The 24637-nt window shown below is 40.7% G+C and overlaps 1 protein-coding gene across 3 annotated transcripts in view; it reads right to left on the reverse strand.

The window, feature by feature from the left end:
• Positions 1–24637, reverse strand: part of nectin1b (nectin cell adhesion molecule 1b) — a 139760-nt gene that overhangs the window by 52572 nt on the left and 62551 nt on the right. Inside the window, exon 6 of one of the 3 annotated variants that reach the window (XM_069161159.1) lies at positions 14027–18567. The exons of the other annotated variants lie outside the window; for them this stretch is intronic. Within the exon in view, the coding sequence (XP_069017260.1) occupies positions 18062–18567 (506 nt within the window). The 3' untranslated portion in view covers positions 14027–18061. Of the gene's footprint in view, positions 1–14026; positions 18568–24637 lie in introns of those variants that run through there. 3 annotated transcript variants of the gene reach the window in all.

Genomic DNA, 24637 nt, shown 5'->3' on the forward strand with positions numbered 1-24637 from the left:
TATTTGTGAAGCTCATCAGGTTCAATTTTAGTGGAAAGATATTGATTAAACCGTGTTTAGCTTTGATTTTCAGTATTTCTAAATTAGAATTTGTATACATTAATAATTAATTTGTGCTTTGATCAGTGCCTTAGGAAATCACTGTACTTTTGACATAAACATCCATCCAATTAAATCTGAACATTCAAATAACATTTCAGTATGTTTCTTTAACATATTTTTGCCAAACATTCAAACACTTAGTTGCAGCATTTTAATATCAATTCACTTTGTTCGTTTGAAACATTAATAACCCCTTTTCCCCCATTTTCAGTGATCTATTATTCCTAACGCCAACTTTAGCTGCTATGTAAGACGGAAAAGCCACTTCACGAACTGATGCCACTTTGCTGAAAAGACACCCGAATACATGTTTTAATCAAAACCTGAATTATTCTTATTTTTTAAAAAAAAGCTTCGGTCTACCACATTGGATGAGAAGAATACCTCTGAAATCAAACCCACATGTGTGAATGCTGTTTCTGTCTTACTTTCATTTAAGTGTATCCGGTTGTCTTTTGTGCGTATCTCTTGCAGCACTCTTCTTCGTGAGCCCTGCAGGTATTTTGAGCCTGCCCTGCAGCTTTGTTCGTTTGCTGTCATTGTAGCTTGTGTTGTCAGTTGTTTTTGTAAAACTGAATATGGCAGCATGATTTTTTTTATTTTAATTAAAGCATTGGCATCCGGGCTTAACACAGTTCACAGCACCTGTCAGAAACAAGAGCTGAAGACTAAATTAGCCATTCCACGGTCATGTAACAGAAAACACATTTTAAAGGGGTCGGGCAGTTACAGGTCGAGTGGCACAACTCACAAAATAATCAAACACAAATGTGGGCTTTTCCCTTTCCTCTAATAATACGTGGCTTCATTTTCTGAATCCATTACAGTGTTGCTGTTGCATTGCTCATCCTGCTGGTATTTGACAGTTTTTTAGTTTCGTTAAGGACAACTGGTGATAATCTATATGTTTCTTATTCAAAATAAAGTGAACAAGTAGACCCGTAACGATAAATCAGCCGGACAATTTTACGGGCCGATAGAACATCATGCAGAAAAGGATGCTCGGGCTACATGAGAAGTCGTCATATTTATTATTATTAATGTAAATATTAGTTCTTTATAATCATGAAATTTCCTGTGAAGTTAACTGTTTCAATGCACTGATGAAAGCGTGTACTGTGAAACTGTACATTAATAAGTATATTGGTATCGACATCAGCAAGAATCAGTGAGGCTCTACGAACAAGCATAGATGGAGTCATGGACCCATGCTGGTACAACTTAAAGTATTCCAAAGATTATACTACAGAGAATTGCAGAGAGGAAGAGACTGAGGCGAGCAGCAGACACTAATGTTACCCCATCAACTGATAGCGAGGCATCGTGCACCCAGAACAGGACCATAGAATACCAATACCACCTCCTCTGATCCACCGCTTGTACTGCAGCTTTTAATCAGATTTAGCAATTTAGAAAACAATGAAAGAAGCGGACATCGCCTTATGTATCGTAATATAACATCACTCCCAAGTGCTGAAACTCCATTTAACAACAATAAATATAACTGAATCCCATTTTCAAAAACCAACAACACCATGTTCACTGCTGCACTGGAGGCCATCGTTTTTTTTATGTAACTGTGAACAGTGTTTGCAGCTGATACAGCGTTGTGTTCTGTAGCATGTGTTTGTTAGTTTTGTGCCCTTGGGGATAAATAACGTTTATTGAACGCAACTGTTTTTCCCTTATTTCAGGGAGTTGCAATCTGCAGTCTCTCCCTGTTTACCTGATCATCTAATATGTATATTTCACTGGGATCTGAGGTTAAACAGATGTGATTGTCTCAGCAATGGAATAGTGGAATAGTAAAGGAATAGTTCCACCTTTTGAAAAACATAAAAGCTTAGTTTTTACTCCCCAGCTTCTAATAAAAAATGGACTTTATTTTCCTTATGTCATCAGAACATAAAGTCCAACAGAGTGCGCTTAGGGAACACTAATGGGCATGTGCAATAAGCAACGCAATGTGGAAGCAAACCTGGAAGGTAGAAAGCTTTTTTGGCTCATGCACCGGGAAAACGAGTTTTATTAAAGTGAGCACTTCCACTTTTAAACAGAGTAAATACAAATAGTGGGGTTTTGTTGTGCTGGTCTGGTCGCCAAGATTAAGAAGGTATCGAGACCAAGACAAGACCCAGACCAAAGCAGCAAGTCCGACACTGCATGACACATTTACAGTTAAATATGGATGATAAAAACCAGAAGTGCTGCTCAAACTGATCTGAAAGATCCACATTCCCTTAAAAACAACAACAGTAAACAAATTAAGACTCCTCCACGCACGTCTTTTATTCCCACAATGCATGTGTATGAGAAATGTCTTTATACATTTTCTTTAAATAACAATCAAAACTTTTAGATTTGATCTCACGATTACTGCAAAGTTCATGGCCCCAGAACAACTCACAAGAAAACATCCTTCAGCTTTGCCACGAGAATAGTTCGAACAAAAAACAACCATATTGTACTCTGTGTACACTTAAACCCCTTTCGTAAGTTACTCAAGGCCACAAATATGTTATATCCACAGTGAGGATATGTGCTGAACACATTCATACCTTCTAAAGAACATATTTGTTATTAAATGCAGTAAAAAAGACCGGACAAACAGATCTGACATAGTTGGCGTTGGAGTAAAAATACAGAATGTCATACAGTGCATCCGGAAAGTATTCATAGCGCTTCACTTTTTACACATTTTGTTACGTTACAGCCTTATTCCAAAATGGATTAAATTCATTTTTTTTCCTCAAAATTCTACACGCAATACCCCATAATGACAAAGTGAAAATAGTTTGTTTAAAATTTTTGCAAATCTATTAAAAATAAAGAACGAAAATATAACGCGTACATAAGTATTCACAGCCTTTGCTCAATACTTTGTTGAAGCACCTTTGGCAGAAATTACAGCCTCAAGTCTTTTTGAGTATGATGCTATAAGCTTGGCACCTATTCTTGGGCAGTTTCTCCCGTTCTTCTTTGCAGGACCTCTCAAGCTCCATCAGGTTGGATGGGGAGCATCAGTGCACAGCCATTTTCAGATCTCTCCAGAGATGTTCGATCGGGTTCAAGTCTGGTCTCTGCCTGGGCCTCTCAAAGACATTCACAGAGTTGTCCCGAAGCCACTCCTTTGTTATCTTGGCTGTGTGCTTCGGGTCGTTGTCCTGTTGGAAGATGAACCTTCGCCCCAGTCTGAGGTCCAGAGCGCTCTGGAGAAGGTTTTCATCAAGGATGTCTCTGTACATTGCTGCATTCATCTTTCCCTCCGTCCTGACTAGTCTCCCAGTTCCTGCCGCTGAAAAACATCCCCACAGCATGATGCTGCCACCACCATGCTTCACCGTAGAGATGGTATTGGCCAGGTGATGAGCGCTGCCTGGTTTCCTCCAAACATGACGCTTGGCATTCAGGCCAAAGAGATCAATCTTTGTTTCATCAGACCAGAGAATTTAGTTTCTCATGGTCTGACAGTCCTTCAGGTGCCTTTTGGTAAACTCCAGGTGGGCTGTCATGTGCCTTATACTGAGGAGTGGCTTCCGTCTGGCCACTCTACCATACAGGCCTGCTTGGTGGAGTGCTGCAGAGATGGTTGTCCTTCTGGAAGGTTCTCCTCTCTTCACAGAGCAACGTTGAAGCTCTGTCAGAGTGACCATCGGGTTCTTGGTCACCTCCCTGACTAAAGCCCTTCTCCTCCGATTGCTCAGTTTGGCCGGGCGGCCGACTCCAGGAAGAGTCCTGGTGGTTCCAAACTTCTTCCATTTACAGATGATGGAGGCCACTGTGCTCATTGGGACCTTCAATGCTGCAGAAATTTTTCTGTACCCTTCCCCAGATCTGTGCCTCGATACAATCCTGTCTCTGAGGTTTACAGGCAATTCTTTGGACTTCATGTCTTGGTTTGTGCTTTGACATGCACTGTCAACTGTGGGACCTTATATAGACAGTGTGTGTCTTTCCAAATCATGTCCAATCAACTGAATTTACCACAGGTGGACTCCAATCAAGTTGTAGAAACTTCTCAAGGATGATCAGTGGAAACAGGATGCACCTGAGCTCAATTTTGAGTGTAATGGCAAAGAAAAAAAAAAAAAAAAAAAAAAATCTATTTTTTTTTTTTTAAATTTCACGTCATTATGGGGTATTGTGTGTAGAATTTTGAGGGAAAACATGAATTTAATCCATTTTGGAATAAGGCTGTAATATAACAAAATGTGGAAAAAGTGAAGCGCTGTGAATACTTTCCGGATGCACTGTATATGTAATCAGCCAGGCATCCATTGCCATTGTTGAATACCTTCTCTTCAAACAGAAAGCTTTTACCCAACAAGGGTATTCATTGGAAGAAGGGAAACCTGTTCAATCAGCACCACTGTATCATGTTTCCCTTTGACAAGAGGCTTAATGTCAGGAAGTCCTCCTGTCATTATCTGCGCATGTAGATTAAGCCATTCACTGCTTTTTGTTCGCTGTCAGAGAAAGAAGTCAGGGCCCCAGGATGGATCTTGGAGACAGCATAAAACACTTTCAAGCATTATTGTACTGAGAAATTAGTCTACTTAATTCGACAAGCTGTTGATGGTTATCTATGCCAAGTCACAGATGTAAACAATAAAACTAAATTAATCGGAGATTGAAATTATTTAACTTTAACAAATTCAAACCTTAAGCCTCCCGGTTGTCTAAAGAAATCCATGTCATTACGAAGTGCAACAGCAATAAAAGTGATTTGATGACTGAGGAAACGGGGGGGGGGGGGGGTAATGCAAAGCAAACACCCCAATATGCAAGTCCCAAGTAATGACTAAAGATCAATAAGTGGTAAATTTAATCAGAAATGCCTTTGAAAGCAGCTACGGCTTTCTTCCAACTTCTCAGCAAAAGAAGATGACAAAGCTCCTTCAAAAAAGGACCAAGTGATTATCAGCTGGTACGACGGACATAAATAAACATGTCATCAGTCATACTGAGCATTAAAGTATGCTCATACATTTCTAACTTTGATTAGTTCATTAAAGCCTAAAAATAAGTTAGAGTCCCATGGCACACCAAATATCAAACACAAATTTTCTTAAGTACAGTATATGATAGGTCTGATGATTATTAGGTTTTTCAAAAATACTTCCTAAAACCAAACGGGTTCCAGACACAGCAGCCAAACTCCTGCAACATGCCTGAAGTTGCTGCAGACAAGGTTCAAATACAGGAATCTTTCAATTCATACAGTTGGTCCCATCAGTGATAGCACTGTATGGGACTCAGGGATTTTTAAATTTAATGTTGGGTTATTTGTTTTACCTGTTATCCAGTAACGGCTTGTATCTACAGAGGTACTTTTCATCTCGCATATTAGTGAGATGAAATGCACGTGTACGCTTCCACTTTACGTGGGTTCTCTCCGGGTACTCCGGCTTCCTCCCGCCGTCCCGAAAGATGCATTTCAGGTTAATTCTCAGGTGATTTGGCAAATTGCCCTTCGGTGTGAACGGTCTTTGTTTCTGTGTATTGGCCCTGTGGTAGACTGCCGATAGACTGCCTTCGCCCAAAGTGAGCTGGGATAGGCTCCAGCCCCCCCTGTGACCCTGTTCAGGATAAAGTGGGTATAGATAATAAATGGACGGACACCTCACAAGGCCTTTGCATGATCTGCAAGAGCTGTGATTGGCTCCTTGTGTTTTCACCTACAAGACTCTGATGCTGGTAGAGATTATATATGACATTAAGGAAGCTGAGAACGATTAAGTAGTTACCTTTTCAGTAACACTTGTAGCACACGTTAATGAAAAAACAAGCAGAGAGGCTGAAACAGAAGTTTCTCAGATGTAACTGTGGAAACTCAGTCCCTCCAGGAAATTTGGGACTTTGCCATCGCAATGATTAAGGCAAAGTCGAATAATCTCTGCAGAGTTTGAGATTTTGAAAAAAGTCCCACGATTTCTTTCCTCACAACATGTCCTCAACAGAAGCTCTGCTGAAAGTATTTCAACATTAACTCGCCTTTCCAAACAAAAATCACTTTATTAACAAAAATAACTCATCAGCACGGCTCTGCTCCTTCTCCTTCTAACAAACGCTGTTAACTAACCGGAACAACACTTTGTGTAAAATGTGGTCTCATCAATAGGTCGTTAGATTAGTTTTATAGACACTTCAAATTGCAAGAGACTGGAATTTGTTTTTGTGCATTCAGTGTTTAATTAATATTAAGTAAACAACATCTTAAGCGCTATATTTTGTTAATATTTTGACAGCAGTCATGCAATTTTTTGTTATTCGTGCAATTTTAGCGCAAAAAAACGAACTTAAAAGTCAGCTAGTTATATTACAATTTTTTTGTAAACTTGGCCTCATTATAGAGGCAGCAGATAAGAAAGAGCTAATGTAAATTTCTTTTGTATTAATTGTACATGAGTCATTTAGAATGGCACACCATCTAGAGTGGAAAATGCATCTACCCCACAAAAATGAATAACTCATTCAGATCAACTGGTTTATTATTATGATGTTTTATTTTGAAAGACATCGTTCCTGTAGCCTTTTTGTATTTCCAACAGCTAAAGTAGTTCCAGTTGTTGGGCCTACTTTCTCAAATGAAGATTTAAACACCACTGACACGTTCACAGGTCAAAGCAATATCGTCTTTGCTGATGTGGGCTCCGGTTGAGGTATTGAAACCTGCTTCTGGAGAAAGCCGGTCCTCCTGAGGCATCTAACGGGTTGTGACTCGTCATGGCAACTGGCCACAAGATTTCATGGGAATTAGTGGTGACTGGGTGTGTTGTGAGGATCTCAGTTTGTTTGCATTTGTGCATGCATCAGTTTTTTAAAGATGGAGTTGCAAATGGCACTGTTATCTAAGCAATGGCTGTCCTTGCATATGTATTTGTAGTTGATCAGGACACTTATTTTTGTTCTGAACCATCAAAGACCAGATGTTAGGGGTTTAAGCCTGTAAGTCCACAGCCCCAGATTCCCTGAGAGATCAAGCGGTTGTAAGAGGTAGCACTCTGGACTCCATTAAATATTCTCTAATGACCTCCGGTGCACAGAGATAATTGAGTGGTAACGTTAGCCACCGCTGCAGCTACCTGCTTATGTTCCTGCTGGCACACAATTAGATCCTACTGCTTCTTTTTCTCCGCTGCCTCCACATCTCTCTTCCAGTCTGTCTCATTTTCAGTCAAGTAAAAAAATAAAAATAAATCCATTCTGAAAACTTCTACTCCTTTAACAGCTTATCATATCTATATTTTAATTGGCACTTTACTTGTCGTGATGAGCGTCAGATGGTAGTGGGAACATTGCCACAGTGCAAACAGCCTTGTGGGGTGCATTACAGTGAAGAATATCAACAGTGATGCAGGAGATTTAATGCTGATGTGTTTAGGTTTTTTTTTTGTTTTGTTTTGTTTTTTTGTTTTTTTTTACGTCTGCTGTTGAATATATTTTTAAGTTTTGCTTGAATTAATCTCTCCCTGTTATTGGTAAATATTTTTCCCCAACAACTATTTTAGTTTGGACATTTAGGTAAATTCTGTGGTAACTAAATGCTCCCGTTATTTTTCCATGAATTGAACTGATAACGCAGGTGTGTTTAGACATGAAAGTCCTGCTTATAGTGCAGTTTCTCCGTTTGAATTGATCCCCGGCCCTCTGGTGTTATTAGTTTTGAGTCGAGGGCGGTCTCGGCGCGGTAACGACTGGACAGTGCGGCCTCGGCCTGGTGACTCTGCTGATGGGAATTGTTTCTGACAAAGGGTCATTGACTCTGCATGACGACAGCCATGCCTGTATGCGCTGATGGGCTGCCTCCTCTGCCTCAGTTAGTCTAAATGTAGACTGGCACTGACACTAATGTACACTGATAAAGCTGTGAGAGTCAATAGTCAGGAAAGAGAGTGGGTGGGAGACACTGAATCCTTAATTTACCCCATTTGTCCCATTTGTCAGACAATAAAACTCGGTGGCAACTGGGATGCTGAATCCTTCCACATGTAGACTGGAGAGCTCTCCACAGTCAGCGGCTTCATTCAGAACAGGTGAGCGTCCATTGCACGGCAAGCTTAGTGTCTTGGGCACAGGAACACTTCTAATTTCAACTAACATGATCATGCTGAGTGAGATTTGACGATCCTATGATGCATTTTCTCACCCAATGAGAGCTCTGGATTCATGTATCATGATCACCAAGGACACGAGCTAAGATCTGGGTTCAGCCTGAGGATGTTTCATGAATACATGTCATTACTGACTGCAGAGAGACCTAATTTGCTTTTCTGTTGAAGAAAGAATGCTGGTATCATTAAAGAATATTTAGATATACAGAGTGCAGTGGTCAGATGATGAAGAGCTGATATTTTTACACATCTTCTCTCCAAAGGGTAGCTCAGGTTTAGCTGTGCATATATCTAATTTTCACGAATAATGACGCCAATAGATAATAAGCTGGTATATCCTTCAGCTGAAGTGTAATAGTGTAATAATATAAGTACGCACGGTAATTTATGTTAGAGGATGTCGGCTTTTTCAAGCTAAAATTAAGGAAAATACTGTATGTGTGCATCTTTTTAACATTTACAATCTGGACCAAAAATAAACAAAAACATGAAAAGGACAGATCTCTCCCTGTACTGTATTATAACTGGGGCACATTGTGCCATGAAGATATTTCTCTCTCTCTCTGCTCCTGCTACCACGACACTGATGATTTCAGGGAGAATCAGTGATATTCTTCAGCTCCTTCAGAAATTCATATTTAAAGGGTTTTTAAATTGTAGCCTATGACAAGACAACACTTGTATGATGCACCAAATCAGAGAAAGTGACTTCTGAAAAGCAAATAGCAAAAATTCGTTCACATGTTTTCTCACTGGAATCCAAAATTTGCGGTCATGCACACAAAAAACTGCAGTACAAGAGTTATTATGTGTCTGAGGTCACTCGGGCTGAGTGCAGAAAAAGCATCGGTCAACAAAGGGATGAAGGGTATGCACACTAGCTCCATCGCTGCCTCTCTTAAACCGACACACAGACACTCACAACTTCTTTGACGCTGGGTAAATGGTCACAGGGACAAAGTATTCCCAGCAGGACTTTATAGATGAGGGTTGTCAGCACTTTTCTCACCAGAGGCTTTAGGCCTTTCGTTCTGCTCTGGGATGGCTGAGTTTAATTGGAGAACGCTAATGCGCAGCTGGATAGCAGAGCTGCTCATGCCATGACTGGTTCTGTAAATGGGAGGGCGTGAAAGCAGGGCTGGTGTGTGTGTGTCTCCAGCAGCTACTGCAGGCATCCCTTAAGATGCCAACAAATTTATTCATAGGATCCAAGCAGTTTGTTTATAAGCTGTCTAATTTACAAAATAATAGGCAATAATAATTTCAGCAGATTGATCCTGGGTTAATCAAGTAATTGCCAATTCATTTGAATTTCACATTTTCTGGCAATAGAATTGACTTGTTCTGTCCATCAGGAGCGTGTATACTGCATGCCCAATCGATCAGGCTATAGGTGGACCATGTTTCTTCAAACAAAGCCAACATTAAGCAAACAGAAAATATTCATCACAATGGAAAACAAATTAGAAATATGCGTTACTGCTTTATTGTATGATTATGGCATACTTAAATGCTGAAATGTGTCTCTGAAGAATTAACCAGATATAAATACCAGTGTGTCAGTAGGAGTCGATATACATAAAAGCATAAAAGCTTCATTTGAGTTTGTAGATCATAAATCGAGTCTTAGATTTGTGCTGTTTGACTGGCTTCACAATTGTGTGACGACAACTCAGTTCTGACAGATGTACAGAAGGGAAGAGCAATGTATTGATCTGTGTTTACGCCAGTCAACTCTTTGATTAAAAAACACTTTGAAATACAAAGAATATGTGCTGCTCAGATAATATTTGACTTTCTATTGTTATTTTCCATCATGCGATATATGTTTTCTTTGTCCGTTTAATAGGATTCCTCCGAGATTATTTTCACAGCTCTGCTTTTGCAGATATCCATGAAAAACAGTTGATGTTTTGTTTACATTAAATTCAGTAATAGCTGTGGTGGTTTGGTTGCCATGTAGAGCTGCGTGTTGGTTTTGAAGTCAGTAATTTGTTTCAGTTGATAGAAGGTAATGCATGGTAAAGGTTAGGATTCCCACGGATTACAATCTGAAGATCTTTGGTTTAACAGCCCTTGATTTCTTTTCTTTTTTTTTTCTGTTTAAAGCTGATTAAACACTGTCTTTTAAGTTTCAATTGCATTCCATTGGAGACCATATGGTGAACCAGCCCCGGGACACTGGGTTGATTCCCAGCAGCAGCAGTGTCTTTGGTTCAGTTGGAGGTGTGGGAGGAATGATGTCATTGTTTCCGCCCACGGGTCAGAGCAGCCCGTGAGCTGGAATGACATGAATTATGCTCTCCTGAGAAAATGCTTCACTCTTGATTTGACAGGATGCAGAGAAAGACGAGCGACAAGCGCAGTGTACACCTTTAAACGAAGGAGTTAGCAAGGAACGGCGATGCAAATCAGGGGACGGAATAATGTAAAGCTAAACAATAAACAAGCGTGAATGCTGAATGAGCAGTCACCTGACCGAACACAAACTCGAGATTTTTTTTCCCCCTGTAAAACACAAACACAGGGATTGAAAAAAAGAAAAAAAAGACAGGAACTAACGAATCATCTCTGAACAAAGCAAGAACACTCAGCCAGGTGTCAGTGTTAGTCTTTTAGAAAAAAAAAACCCACATGGGATGTATTCATTTCGTGTTTGTTTAAGCCCGATCATTCACTCAGCTGCTGCATTGTGGGACAAAATAAAAAAGCTCATTGTTGAGAGCAGTTTAAGGGAATGGAAAGAAGCGTTCTCTCTGAGATGTGAATGTGCCCTTTTCTTAGGTTGTTTCACTTGTTTGGTCACGGCAGGAATGTGTCTCCAAATTATGTGCCTTGTGTTTTGGATGGCGCTCCGAGTGAAACACGTGTCACCCGTCGTGTCGCGCCACTCGTCGCCTTGAGAGACAAAATGTGAGGAGACATAAACGGCAAACTGAGAGTCAGAACGCAGTAAAGGGAGTTAGAATTGACGCAAGTTGTCTCCGGACACCTTTGATCAGATGACCAGTGAAAATAAGCACAAGTGACGGGATGAAATGTCAGTGGCATATTTCCTCGTCATGGAGCTCTCATTTTGTTTGGAGTATCATCAAAACTCAGGACAAAATAATTGTGTGGAAAAGCGGATTTTGGATGTTTTTGCTTTTTATGACCAATTTACATGGTAAAACTCAAGAGTGAGTGTTCAAGACTCGCCATTGTGAAATACTTAAAAGTTACTTTATAATGAATGCTATTTCAGCAGGTCCACTATGAACTATAATGTAATATAAAAATACTGTTGGTTTATATGCAAGCAGCAAATCATGGTGCCGTGTTGCGTTCACCCACAACAGGAGCAGCCTCATCCATTCTTTTGTAGAACATGACGAACTTATTGCTTTTCTGGTCCAGTGTTTGAATACTAAGAGCGTTGTGTAGGGATGGCTCAGTCTGGATCCACCACTGTGACATATAATATGTCAACAACTACTGCATTGATTGCCATGGAATCAGGTAAAAACATTCATTTCTGCCTCAATATACATCATGATGATTTCTTAACTTTTCATTTAGTGTCATAATTAGAACAAGTTTTAATGATCAGATACCTGCAATGGGTCATTTTTTTCTAGTCTTACAGTGCCACCAGCATGATTGTAGACTTCATAGCATCTTATTTGATCTCCCTCCTAAACATAATATTACGCTATATTTTCACTTTTAACATATCTATAGTACAGTACTATATATATGTATATTACTATACATTTTTAGACCGCTTGATTTGAGGCTGAAGGCTGTGAGTGACTGTTAGTCGACTGGAGTCCACCGTAACTGATGTGGAGCGTTTGACAATATTCAAATATATATATTATTATATAATATATCAACAATGTTTAATATTAGAGCAGAAGCGGCCGCTGTCGTGACACATTTTTAGTACAGACTACCTCAATCTAACTTCAAAGTGTGCACATTGAAAACGAGCAAAAAAAAATATGTCCATAAGCGATGAGCAATATGTTCATTAAAACAAAAAAACAAAACAAAATATGCACAAACAAAGTAGTGACAAAACAAAGCACTTTTTCCTGTTTCCTTTTTTTTTTTTTTACAGGATGTGATACAGGTGTGGTTGCTGGGTCATTTGGTAACAAATGACAATATTCAATCAGAGAACATTTCATTGTGTGGCTTCCACAGCGGAGTCCACTGAATAAAGATCTGAAACAGAGACACGAGTCAATTGAGAAATCTGTTATTTGTCCCTCTTTCACCGGTGGGCACATCAGTAAACAAACTGTCCTCGAAGTTGCAAACTAAGAGCAGCTAAAAGCCACCTCACTGATCAATGAGTTAAAACTCTCCTACTGTATTCAGTCCAGTGAATATGCAGTATGTTCATTAACTATTTAATCACTGCAGTTCGATAACTTGTATTGACTGTGTGTGTGCGTGCTTTCCTGAAGCCGTTTGGATCGATACAGTTTTCCAATTCTTGGATTATTCGCAGCTCAACAGTTCACAGCGGCAAAGAGTTTCCAGCAAGGCAAGATGTCTTACAAATGTACGAGTCAAGTTCAGAGTTTAGTGAGCAGTTCTGGCCGACAAAAATTAATCTGACTTCCAAAAGCGAACAGAAATTGAATGGCAGTGTAGTTAAAAACAAATGTGTAAAGAAAACTCATCAACTCATGAGGCTGCATTGAAGAAATGAAGACTAATTCAGCCCTCAATACAATACTGGTCTGAATGTATTAGCACCATAAAATATAAGATTTTAAGCCAAATAATCATACCAATCCACATAAACTACAGCTATGTTCAGATCCGTTTTCGCTATAGGCGTTGTAGTCTTTAATAATACGATAGCACAATTTGTATTCTTCAAATGAATGGAGTGACATCACATACCGTGCAAGGTGCTTTAACAAACTCGCTTTTAAATGTATTGCCCGAGAGGGGCATATTTTAAAACAAGAATCTAGCCATATTTCATCCTAAAAGTCCTTTGATAGAGGAAATGTTGTAGAATTCCTCTCGCGACTGTGAGAGGAGGAGAACAAACTGCATGTTAAAAGCCTATGTGCCATCAAAGCCCCTTGGGCAACAAAGGCCTCTTTTAGCAAATGGATGGCAACAGCTGCAAACTCTGGGCTGTTCTTAATGTGCACGGTGCAGATGTCTGCACTTGAGTCCCACAGTCTGAGACAGATCTGCCTGGCTCGACACTGGGCCTCTCTCATCATATCACTGTGGCTTCATTAAGCACTGAACTTAATATCAACATCTGCCCCACAGTTTTTTTGCTCTCCAATTTTGTGAAAATAAAAAAAAAGATGCAAAAGCTGTGATGTTAACCATCAAAAACTCTTGTTATATAAGGCAAGTATCCATTAATCTCTCTTGTGTTAGCTTTATAAAAAAAAAATCATGAACAGGATACTACACCATAAACCTTTCAATTTTTTTCTCAGTGGTGGAAGCTGTGTTAACACTCACAAGACAACAGAAATGCTCTAAGGTTTTAAAATACCTTACAGTGTGTGTTGGAGACATTTCCCGTGTCTCATGCTCAGGTCCAAACACTGGAGCAAACAATGAAGGGACCCATAGACGCAACCAAAGGGAATCATCCTGCTTTAGCACTGCCTTTGTGTCTGTACCCTTTCAGTTTTGAATAGTGGATGCTGCAATGCAAAGCTGTGCAACTGCTCTGTCTAATGGCTGGGTGCCTGGACACGCCGCGCCATTGAGATTTAACCAAAAATAAATTTGTTCAGGGAGCAGAGCTGGATTTAGATATTGTTCTTACAAGGTCTATCTTTGTTAAATCGGATTTATTTGCAGAACAAACTTTTATACGTCTTACACATAAGACTCACAAGAAAAAGACAAATCAAAATAAGCACTTGTAGGAGGCAATCAAAGCTACCGAGAAAAAATTCCACAAATAAAAAACTGACAGGAAATGTGTTGCAGACATGAACAATATTCAATCAGATCACACACATCTATCCAATCAGTGAACTGGGACAGAACGATGTTGACTATTGAACTCATTTAATGTTTAAAACAAATACAAGTTACTTCACTGGGTCATCACAATTGAACAAGAGATTTTTTTGTTTTTTTTTGTATTTGTAACACCCTCAAAAATATACATTCACATGGCTGCATACAGACAATTTCTCTCTTTTGAGTTTCTTTCAATGACCTTGAAATCGACACACTGTATGCATCACCCCTTTGTATGACAGTGAAGCCACTACTGGCATATTAAAAGTGTACTAGAGGAGCTTTTTAGGTGGGACGTTGGAAATAAGCTATGCATCAACTTCATCTATCCATCAGCGAGTCTCCATTGTTTGCAGTCAAAATAGGTATATTTTTACATTACAGAGTCCCTACGCACGTGTCCCGAAATAAATCCCGACTATAATCTCAACCTTATGTACATTATTTACAGTGGAATGTTGAACATACTGAATACAAAACATAGATTAGGATGGAATGAAGTTACAGTCAGTATTACAAAATAGAAACTCATAACACCCCAACAACATGAAGACAATGTTTACATCTACCAGTATACAGAAAGCTGACTCCAAACTGAAAGGATTTTCTCCCACCTACATGACTGAGAAGCAAGTGTGGCAGTGGTTTCATTAGGGATGCAGAAAAATGTCAAATGGAACCTTAAATTTGTGCTTTAAAAGGGGGTAATGTTGATTCATTTAAATGTACACGTTTAATGTATTTTCTCTGGATTAGCGTTTCAATTTTTGTGCTTAGAAAAGTCAGCAATGTGCGACTAAGTTGCGAAAGTTAGATTTCTGAAGGACTTAAACTATTCAGTATCGAGTGGAAATAAGTGCTGTGTCACCATTTAGCCATCATTAAACTTTTAAAATGGTAATGAGTGCAGCTTTTAAAGAGATCAATTGTTTTAAAGATCAAGAACACACCCAAAGTACCGAGCTGAGGCGGGGATGGAGTAACATCCCCACAAGAATAACACTAATTTACTGCAAGTAAACAACCATCATTTGTCTGATATTTAAGGGGTTTGCAGTCCATGTTCTATTTCAACATTATTCATTTTGTTATTCGGGGCATGAATAACTTAAATGATGGAACAATAACTGTTCAAACTACCTCATGTCTCCTAACTTTAATAGGCACTGAATGCAAGAACAAAAGATAATAAAAACGTGCTTTCAATAGGTTTCTATCTGCGATGCACATTATGTAAAATAATTTGAAAAACAATGTAAAAGCAGTCCACCTTCAGGTGAACAATAGACTAAAGGCGTTAAAATTGCAATGTGCTTTTGCACATTGAAAGTAGCAATCCTCCTACTGTCCTTTAGTTTTCGTGCTCTGAAACCTTCTGTGGCAAACCCCACGTGTCCCTCTGTAGAGGACACACGTTACAAACAGAAATAAGGCTGGAGGAAATGAAACTGACTAAACTGAAATCTATAGAATATCAAACTGAAATCAACAGACATTTATTAAGAACTTTGCAATGCTGATTTGTGTTGAAAATGCAATATATTTTGAGGCTCGTGATCAACATGCTCATCTAAAAACATACAGTAGACAAGCATGGACTGTAAGACATTCACATCTCAAGATGGCAGAGAGATCTGCTCTCGCAGAGATGTTATTTTTTCATATTTATTCATATATTTATATATCAGGATATACTTTTTTGTGTTTACTGCAATATCGTTGCTGGGTACTGCGTGCCCATGAACTCACACCTCTGTCAATACTGACGGCACCGACAAAGTGTCGCTTTTTGAGCTGCAAATGAGCACATACGCACAGGAATTGATAGAAAAAATAGCAACATCTGCACTTCCACTCCCACACAGAAAACATGCATAAAATAAGGCTTAATACAGTATTTATATTGTTCAGAGCCAGTCAGATATCCATATATATCGCTTACATCCACAGATTTATTCCAATGCTACAGTCCAATTTTTCACATTGAGCTTTTTCTCTATGAAGCGTTTTGCTGATTGTATAATGGACCTCAGTGCAGAGGAGAGAAACAGGTCATTTGTTATGTTAGCATCCACTGGCACTTGTTAATAATGACTTTAAATATTATGTATATATATATATATATATATATATATATATATATATATATATATATCTAATGTCTGCAGACAGGGTCATTGTGGCCCTGCTAACAGATTTAGATGCCAACATTAAGTAAAGGACAACTTTTCATTCGTTTAAAATCATCCAAAAGGCTACTGAAATACATTTTTGAAAGAAAAGAAAACATAACAAAAACATTATAAAAGCAGCAGGTGACTTATCATACTCCAGCGTAGCCACCATCATATTTTCAATTCCCTTTACATGTTAAAATGTTTTCTCTGTAGGCGTAAAATAAAAGCATCAGTTGATATTTTCCTCCTATCCGTGTCATTTGTGTCCGTGGATGACTCTTCATAGAAAATGCTGTTGATGTAAGCCAATTCTTCAGTAAACAGTCACAATTACACGGCGAGACAGTCATTACGGGGAAATTCTTCAAGACACTTTTCAATGACATCCATTTGATAAAGAGGGGTCACAACAAAACCTAATTATGACAGCTCGATACAAAATCACAGACATTTCCTTGTAGTGGTAAGATTTGGAGCTCGTGTACACAGGTCAACCTGTTCAAGTCAAGCAACAATCATGACATTTCAGAGCATTAATAAAGGTTTCCCTGTGAGACTCACCAAATGTGTTTTGGACATGATTGTGATGCACCACTGAAATGTAGAAAATGCTTGTGATACAAGTGCAGCCCTTCTCCCCTCTGCTATTCTGCTTCACTGATAAGGGCACTAATTTAACATGATTGAAATTTAGTAAAAAAAAAAAAAAAAAAAGAAGAAAAAAGACAACATTGGATATTTAATGTGTTACTGCCACGTCCATATGGCTCAGTAGACCGACTCCCCCTCCGTAAAGAAACAAATTAAGCACATAGACAAAAGGGGTCAAGAAATACTAAGCATGTCTTTGGAAAACAGCAATAACATATCTGCTTTTAATGCTGTAAATGTAGAAAACTGGGTAAATTCCATGGACGCTAACCCTACTGGGAAACAGGATAAATGATACAGGTCTGTATGGCAATAATTTTTTCTCCGAAACATCTGACCACAAAACTACACACTTAAAACTCCACCTGTAATTATGTCAAACATTTAACTCTCAATTCTCTGGTCACTTAAAAATCATACAAAAAGACACTATAAAAGTAATAAAACGGCAATGCTAATGGAAAACAAAAACGAAAACAAACCGTACATCCAGTGTAGGACTTTCACAAATGTGCTCAGCAAAAAACTTAACCTGCTGTCTTTTTTTTTTTTTTTTTTTTTTTTATCGTTTAATACATTTAAAACATAATAAAAAAAAAATAAAATAAAAAAAAAATACACAAAAAGAAGAATACACCAGTATTAATCAACCAATCACCTGCCTGGCCTTGAAGGTCAGTGACAACGAGGCCATTTACATACATCAGTTTGTATTCTTTGCCCATTCACTTGATGGAGCTGATACCAATGCTGTCATGTTGACAAGTTGATGTAGTGAGCACTTTAAATAGATCCTTGATTTTCTAATTGAGGTTAGTTGGATGGGGTCTGATGTGGCGGGAGTCAGGAGGGAACGGGTACTTGGTTGACCGGGAGGGGGACTGTGATGGTGAAGTTTGACAAATGGGAAGATGGGGTCGTGATGGAGGTGAGGGGGTGCCGTGGAATGCAGGAGTGGGGGGAGGGGGGGAAGGTGTGGGGCAAAGGGTTGTTTGGTTTGGTTGTTGCATGCCACTACACATACCACTCTTTCTTAGAAATGACAGAGCCGTCGGTTTGAGAGATCATATCATCGGCTATTTCAGGTTCAGGGTCATACTGGAAGGCCAGAGTCCGCTCATCATAATCTCGGCTCTCTCCTTCATCCACAGTGAAATAGGGCCTCTTCAGGTCCTCTGCTTCAGCATCGTAGCCGCGCTCGCCTGCCTCGAACCCTCCGGTGCTGCCAATCTGGGCGGGTTTCTTCTCGTCGTCAGAGTCGTCCGGGTACTGCAGGTTCTTGGGGATGGGGGGGTGGGCCGGCAGGCCGCCCGCCTTGCTGTACCCGTTTCCGAACACATGTTTCTTGGTGCTGTAGTCTCCTTTGAAGGTGCGCTGGCGGCGGCGCAGGAATATGAAGAGCAGTATGGCCGCCACGCCCAACAGGGCAACGCCCCCCACAGCACCCCCGATGGCGGCACCTGCATTGTGCTGCTCCTGCGGGATCTCATCGCCCGGATGTGGCGGGTGGTTAGGGAATTCTGGGTAGGAAAAGACAGATGGAAGGGAGTGTGTCAGTGCTCTGGTGGGAGGAGGTGCGTTTGTGCAGGTGCATTTTTTTTTAATTTTTTTTTAGGAAAGATGAAGTAAGGGATAAAAGGACGGAAAAGGAAAGGAAGGACCCCTGGCCCCATGACAACCCCCCCACACCCACCTCAACCCCACAGGAGCCCTCACGGACATTGTAGCAAGGCTCAGTCACTAACAGTCACATGCAGTTTCAGACATGGAAAGAATGAAGTTAGCAGCCAGTCCACCACACAGCACCATCAGAGAGTAGAACGACTGAAGACATTAAAGTGAATGAAGCTTTTTTCCGCATGCATTAAAAAACATTTCTTCTTTGTTTGAAAGGCGGAAAAGAACAAAACAATTTCATGAGCAAACTGGAAGAATTCATTAACGTGGCTTTTCGGTTACTAAGTTGAACTTTGTAAGTGTCATACACATCAAAGTTAACATATTAAATGATAAACAAACAGTCCAGCATAGAATTGTACAATATGACATCTTCATCATCAGTGTAGTAGTCATGAAATGAAAGGCCGTTGCCAGAGATGATTATCAGCAGCCAAGCAAACACAATCGTAATGCATTGAGCGAGCTGATAAGCACATAGCTCATTCAAACAGCAGAGCACGCAGCAAAAAAAAAGCTTCTCCTTCCAAGACAAAAAAGATACATATATATATATATATTATTTAGTAAAGACAGAGAAGAAAAGAGAGACAATTATCGCATGAGACACAGATGTGCTTCTATCTCGAACAGAGTGAAAATGAATAATGGCCTGTTAGAGATAATAACTAAGATGCAAGAGTCTGAAGTAATGAGTTTTGCTTTGGAAAGGAAAATGTTTACTCTACGCTGATATGCTGAATTGACATCTGCCACGACTGTACCATATCTAAAGCTAGAAACTCAGCCATCCCATTCAGTCCACCATTTTAGAGAGCACGAAGCACACTCACAGGAACAAAAGCAATGCTTCGTGACTATAGCGCCGTTGTTTCTTACAGTTCAACAAAGCATTGGCAGTGATGTCCCTTACATGCACATCTTCACTAAAAACCCAAAACCGTGCAAAGCTCCTTCGAGCACAGAGGCAGAAAAGACTTTTATCTGAAATGTGATCAAAGCCTTGAGGTGCATAGGTAGTGGTTGGGTAAACCTGCAGAGCAGAGGCACGGTTAACTTCAATGGTGAACGCTGAATCCTCAGCAGAAAAGTAGGAGGGTGGGGGGGGGGGGAAACAAAAGAGGAACACCATCTACTAAACAAAAGGTGTGGGAGAGGACTGAAAAAAAGGAGTCTGAAACAGTGAGGAGGCAGCTTCCTGTTCACGCAGGCCAGGAAACTTGTTCTGTACAGTCTGTAACAAGGCGAGACAAGATACAGATACCATTTACTGCTTTTCATTCTGTTGATTTGAATACTTTTTCTTTAGTCCTTTGATGCTACGTCTGCTGTTGTAGTGCTTTACCACCTGCTTATTGTGACATACCGTGAGATAATATTCTTAGATCATTAGTGCTCCTCAATAAATCCAATGGAGTCACACCCAAACATTGCTGCATAAAAACAGCAACTCTGGCAGATTTAACGTCCTCGTCAATGCTAAAAATAAAATTAAAAAAAGAGAAATTTCCCTTTTAAGCTGAAAATCTTTTTCAAATTATTGCCCTAAACTGTTGAATCTAAGCCATTACAACTGCTTTTTAGTGGAAATGATGAATGTCTGAGTGTAATTCAGATACAAAAGGGTGGTACTGAGTGATGTTAAGAAGCTACTGAAGCCTTCCTCTCTGCTTTAATTACAATGGCACTCTATCAGTCCAAAGGCGAGACCTCCCAAACACAGCCACTCTCCTCTGCTGCTCTTCCTCTCCGCCCGTTCTCCCAGCGCCGACGGCAAAGCTCTCCAATTTCTAAAGCGGTGCCGGGCACAGTCTCAAATATCAGCTCAGGTTTTAATCTGACCACCTAATGGGATTATTCAGACACAGGCCTTCATTACACACATCAATGAGAGAGCACAGCCAGGTCACCCCTGTTTGAGAACACATCCTCCCACCAAGTCTAAAGAGGGGTGGAAATCTGGAGAATTGAAGGGGTAGAGAGAGGAGAGAAAACCTTCTCCTGTAATCCTCTCCTCTACCCTCCACTGCCCTCCTCTGCTAGGATCTGTGTTTGCTCTCATCAGTCCCCCTCATTCAATCTTAATTAGGCAGATCTTCGCTCTGCATCTCGAAGGTTGCCAAGACTTTATCTTTTACCGCCATTTAAAGAGGTGAAAGACACAAGGCCGGACCGTTTCAACTGCAGAATAGGAGCCATACAAGAGGATGCAGTGAACCTTCAAAGGTGCACCACTATTCCTATAAAGGATCGAGTGACGCCACCTCGTGACACCTGGAGTTGTAGAATGTGAACGTCAACACACATGATGGAAGAAAGAGTCGCCGTCCGTACACACTAAAGACATGAAAGCGGTTGTAAACATGCAGGTATTTTTGTGGGTTTTTTAGGTTGCTTCACTGGAGTGGAAATGGAAGAGTGCTGATGTTTTTTTTCTAGATACCTCTAGCTCTATAATGCGGCTACTTTAAAAGCAGAGAGGAGAGGGAAGCTAAAAGACACGGAACTGCTCATGAGATCACTCAGAGCAATGAAGGAACACTGCTCTTATTTTGCCACTCAAAAGGTTGTTTTGGCAAAGAGGACCGCCTGCCTCGGCTCTGGACTCATCCCTCCGTAAGGTCACGCCACCGGCCTCGTGCACGCATGAAAACAACAACACGGCAAGAGACTGTCTCCTCAACTGCAGCTTTGTCAAGCCTGAATGTACAGTATGTGAAATTAGAGTGGCTACGGTGCAAACTAATCACATTATGGAAGATGATAAATAAATAAAACCCCACACATTTGAAATGGTTGGGGTTTGCAGGTTATTGACAGCACAGTGGAGGGAGTAGGCGTTCCACGAGCTCGCCTTCGCTAGCAGCAACACCTGCCAACAGATAGATAAAAAAAAAGACCTGAGCAGTACAACAACAGCTCTGACACTGTTCCAGGCAACAAAAGCTCCATCTATTAGCAGCAGCAGTGGAAATATGCGGACTAACTTTGAGACTAAAATGTACCGGTAAGATTAATAGATGGCAGGATGTGCCGTGAAAGGTTATAATTCAATCCAGAGGCGTGACAGATTTTTACAGGTAACGAATGACATGAAATACTATTTTAACGCAGCAACCGTGCCGTTTTATATCGGATTAATCATTCTATTCTGAGTGCTCACATCTGATGACTAAATCGAGCGGGTGATTTACTACTTCCAAACATTTTAGTGACAAAATCTGTTTCCTTTTACAACTACATGAGTGTCCTCCGTCTGAGTCATTTCTGGGAAACAAAACAAGACTTTGAAGGAAACGGATAGTAAACAAATGCAGTGCCACTCCAAAAAACCCGTATTGTAGTGGAAATTATTCGTGGCTACAGAAAACAACATGCATTCGGAGAGTTTGTAGTTCAGTGTAAGCCACAGTACAAAACAACTAGCAGAAGATGCAAGTGTTCAAAGATATTCAAAGAAAGGACTTGTCTGAAACAGAAGGTGCTTTAAAGAGGGAGAAACTGTTTCACAACTCCATCCTGCAGGTAGTGTTGCTGGGTGTGCTGCAGTCATGTCGACACACGAAATAAGAAGGTAGAAACATTCCCGAGACTTAGCACAATCACTTGGACAAGGTTATGACAGGCTGGGAAAATGAGAGAGGATTTAGAGGAGTGGTGAAGGGAGTGGTGCTTTAATACGACTAAATGAGGAACAAGCAGCAGACAACAGAGGATGAAAAGAACACAGAAGGGCCGCCTTAAAGATGTTGAGGAGTGGAAACAAGGAAAATAAATTAGACGGAGCGAGAGCTTTTAAGGCGTTAAGGAGAGACAACAGCAAATAAAGGCTGGCATAATGAGTGAGTGAGGATGGGGACAATCGGACAAGACACATTAATTCAGCGATTTCCAAAGATTCTCATTACTCCCTTGTCTGAATTTGCCCGTGATTGTGAAGTCATGGAAATGTAATGCTGCCACAACGAATAAAACCTCATCACTGACAGAAATTTAGATTACTGCTGGAGAGTCTTGGCTGAGGCAAATCTTTTACTCCCGATCACATATTCCCTTCCACGATCTACCATTTCTCTCTGTTTGTCAACATATTTCTTTTTTTTAGGCTATCACTGATTTGTACTGAGGCAACAGGCTCACTTCACATGTAGGAAAATGCCACTCGCGCCATTAAAAGCTTCAGACGAGTAATTCAAATTCAATTCCCCGTCAAAAGCCAGGGGATAAGAGGCACAGGATGTGCTGGAGGAGATAATGCTGCGAAATACTGGCATCAAAACACTGCTGACATCATCGGTGGCATGCATGTGTGGACATGCAGAAAATTGCAGATCCATCCTGTCAGAAAAACAGAGACTGCTTGTTGCCTTCATCGCCCTTCAGCAAAAACAGCACGTGATCTGTAAAGTGGTGGCCGAAGATTGACAGCAGGTTTACATATATGGTGATTTTAAACAAAGCCACAACAATCAGGAGTAAGATGACAAATTAGGAGCAGAAATCCTTCATGAAGGTTGCGTTTGAAAGTACTGGAAAATGCTTCTGCACCAACACATTTCCGAGAGCATGTTGGCACAGATGTAACAATGTAGTCTTTTAATAATCATTTTGAATGCGCCGCAAATGAGCAATGAATATTTACACCAGCATCTAACCACCAATGCTCTTTTCAAACTCATGTTTGCTCATAAGATGCCATTATTAATGCATCTCTACATTTCCTTGATAGCCTGCATGTAGCTGTAGTGCTAAGTGGAAGTGCTTTGGATGAGCAGACGTGCAGCAAACAAATCTGCGTGTTAGTACGTGTTAAGCCAGGAGAGGCCGTGGCCCTGTTTGTTTACTGCACCTTACTAGCCTTAGCTTTTGCCTCTGTTGTGTTTTAGTTTTCTTGTTATTTTGTGTCTCTGTTGTTATTTTGGAGCTGTTTGTGTAATGAGTGAATCACTACACGGCAGCAGCAGCAGCAGCAGCAGCAAGAGGTTCGGAGCCAGTGGTCAGACCCTGGGACAGCGTCTGACCTACTTCATCAGGCTCTCAGGGAGGCGTGACAGATCCAACACCACACGGGTGGACAGCGAGGAGGAGGAGGAGGAGGAGGAGGAGGAGGTGAGTTGGGCCGAAGGGGCTCAGCCAATCCCTCTGCTCCATCTGTCTGCCACATCCCTCTCCTCTGTATATCCTCCGGAGAGCAGAAACAGCAAGCCATGCAGAAACAAATGTTTAGATAAATCACTACGATCTCAGCTGCTCTGCTCTCGCATGCTTTCCCCTGGTGACATTTGCATTTTACTTCTACAGCCAGGCTATCTCTTGTTCTGCAAATACAAACGACCCTTTGCACAGCGAGCATCCCCGCCTTCCTCCATTTTATATAAAATGAGCTGCAGCCACAATGTCTTCCCCCTCAGTGCTTCCTCTGGCGCGGCACAACATAGCCGAGGCTTTATGCAGTGGCCTATGCTGTGCAAGTGAGGGAGCAGCGCATGCTAATGTCTCATTTGGATAATGAGGTGTGATCTTAGAGGGATGTGAGCAGCAAGGAACAGTTCCCCCCCCTCCCCCCCCCCCCTCTTACACACACACACACACACACACACACACACACACACACACACACACACACACACACAGACACACAGACACACACAGACAGGCGTTGGGGCTAGGAAGCTGCTTCATCAGCCTGCAGATCAAAATCCTTCTGGGTTCATAGATGAAGCTCACAGGGGGAGCAGGGACCAAGACACAGAATGTGCCCCTCAACCTATCAGACAGCGTGTGTCTACTTGAAGTCAGGGTGTAATAACATACAAGATATATACGTGTGTCCTTGGATCTATGAATAATGCAGGCGACGATGTGAGAAGGTGAGCTGTGCAATGTGCTCGAGCGCGCAGATTGACAGGTGAA

The sequence above is a fragment of the Embiotoca jacksoni genome, unplaced genomic scaffold (genome assembly GCF_022577435.1).
Source record: "Embiotoca jacksoni isolate LCO1_2020_lvr unplaced genomic scaffold, fEmbJac1.0.p SCAF_28, whole genome shotgun sequence".
Taxonomy (NCBI): domain Eukaryota; kingdom Metazoa; phylum Chordata; class Actinopteri; family Embiotocidae; genus Embiotoca; species Embiotoca jacksoni.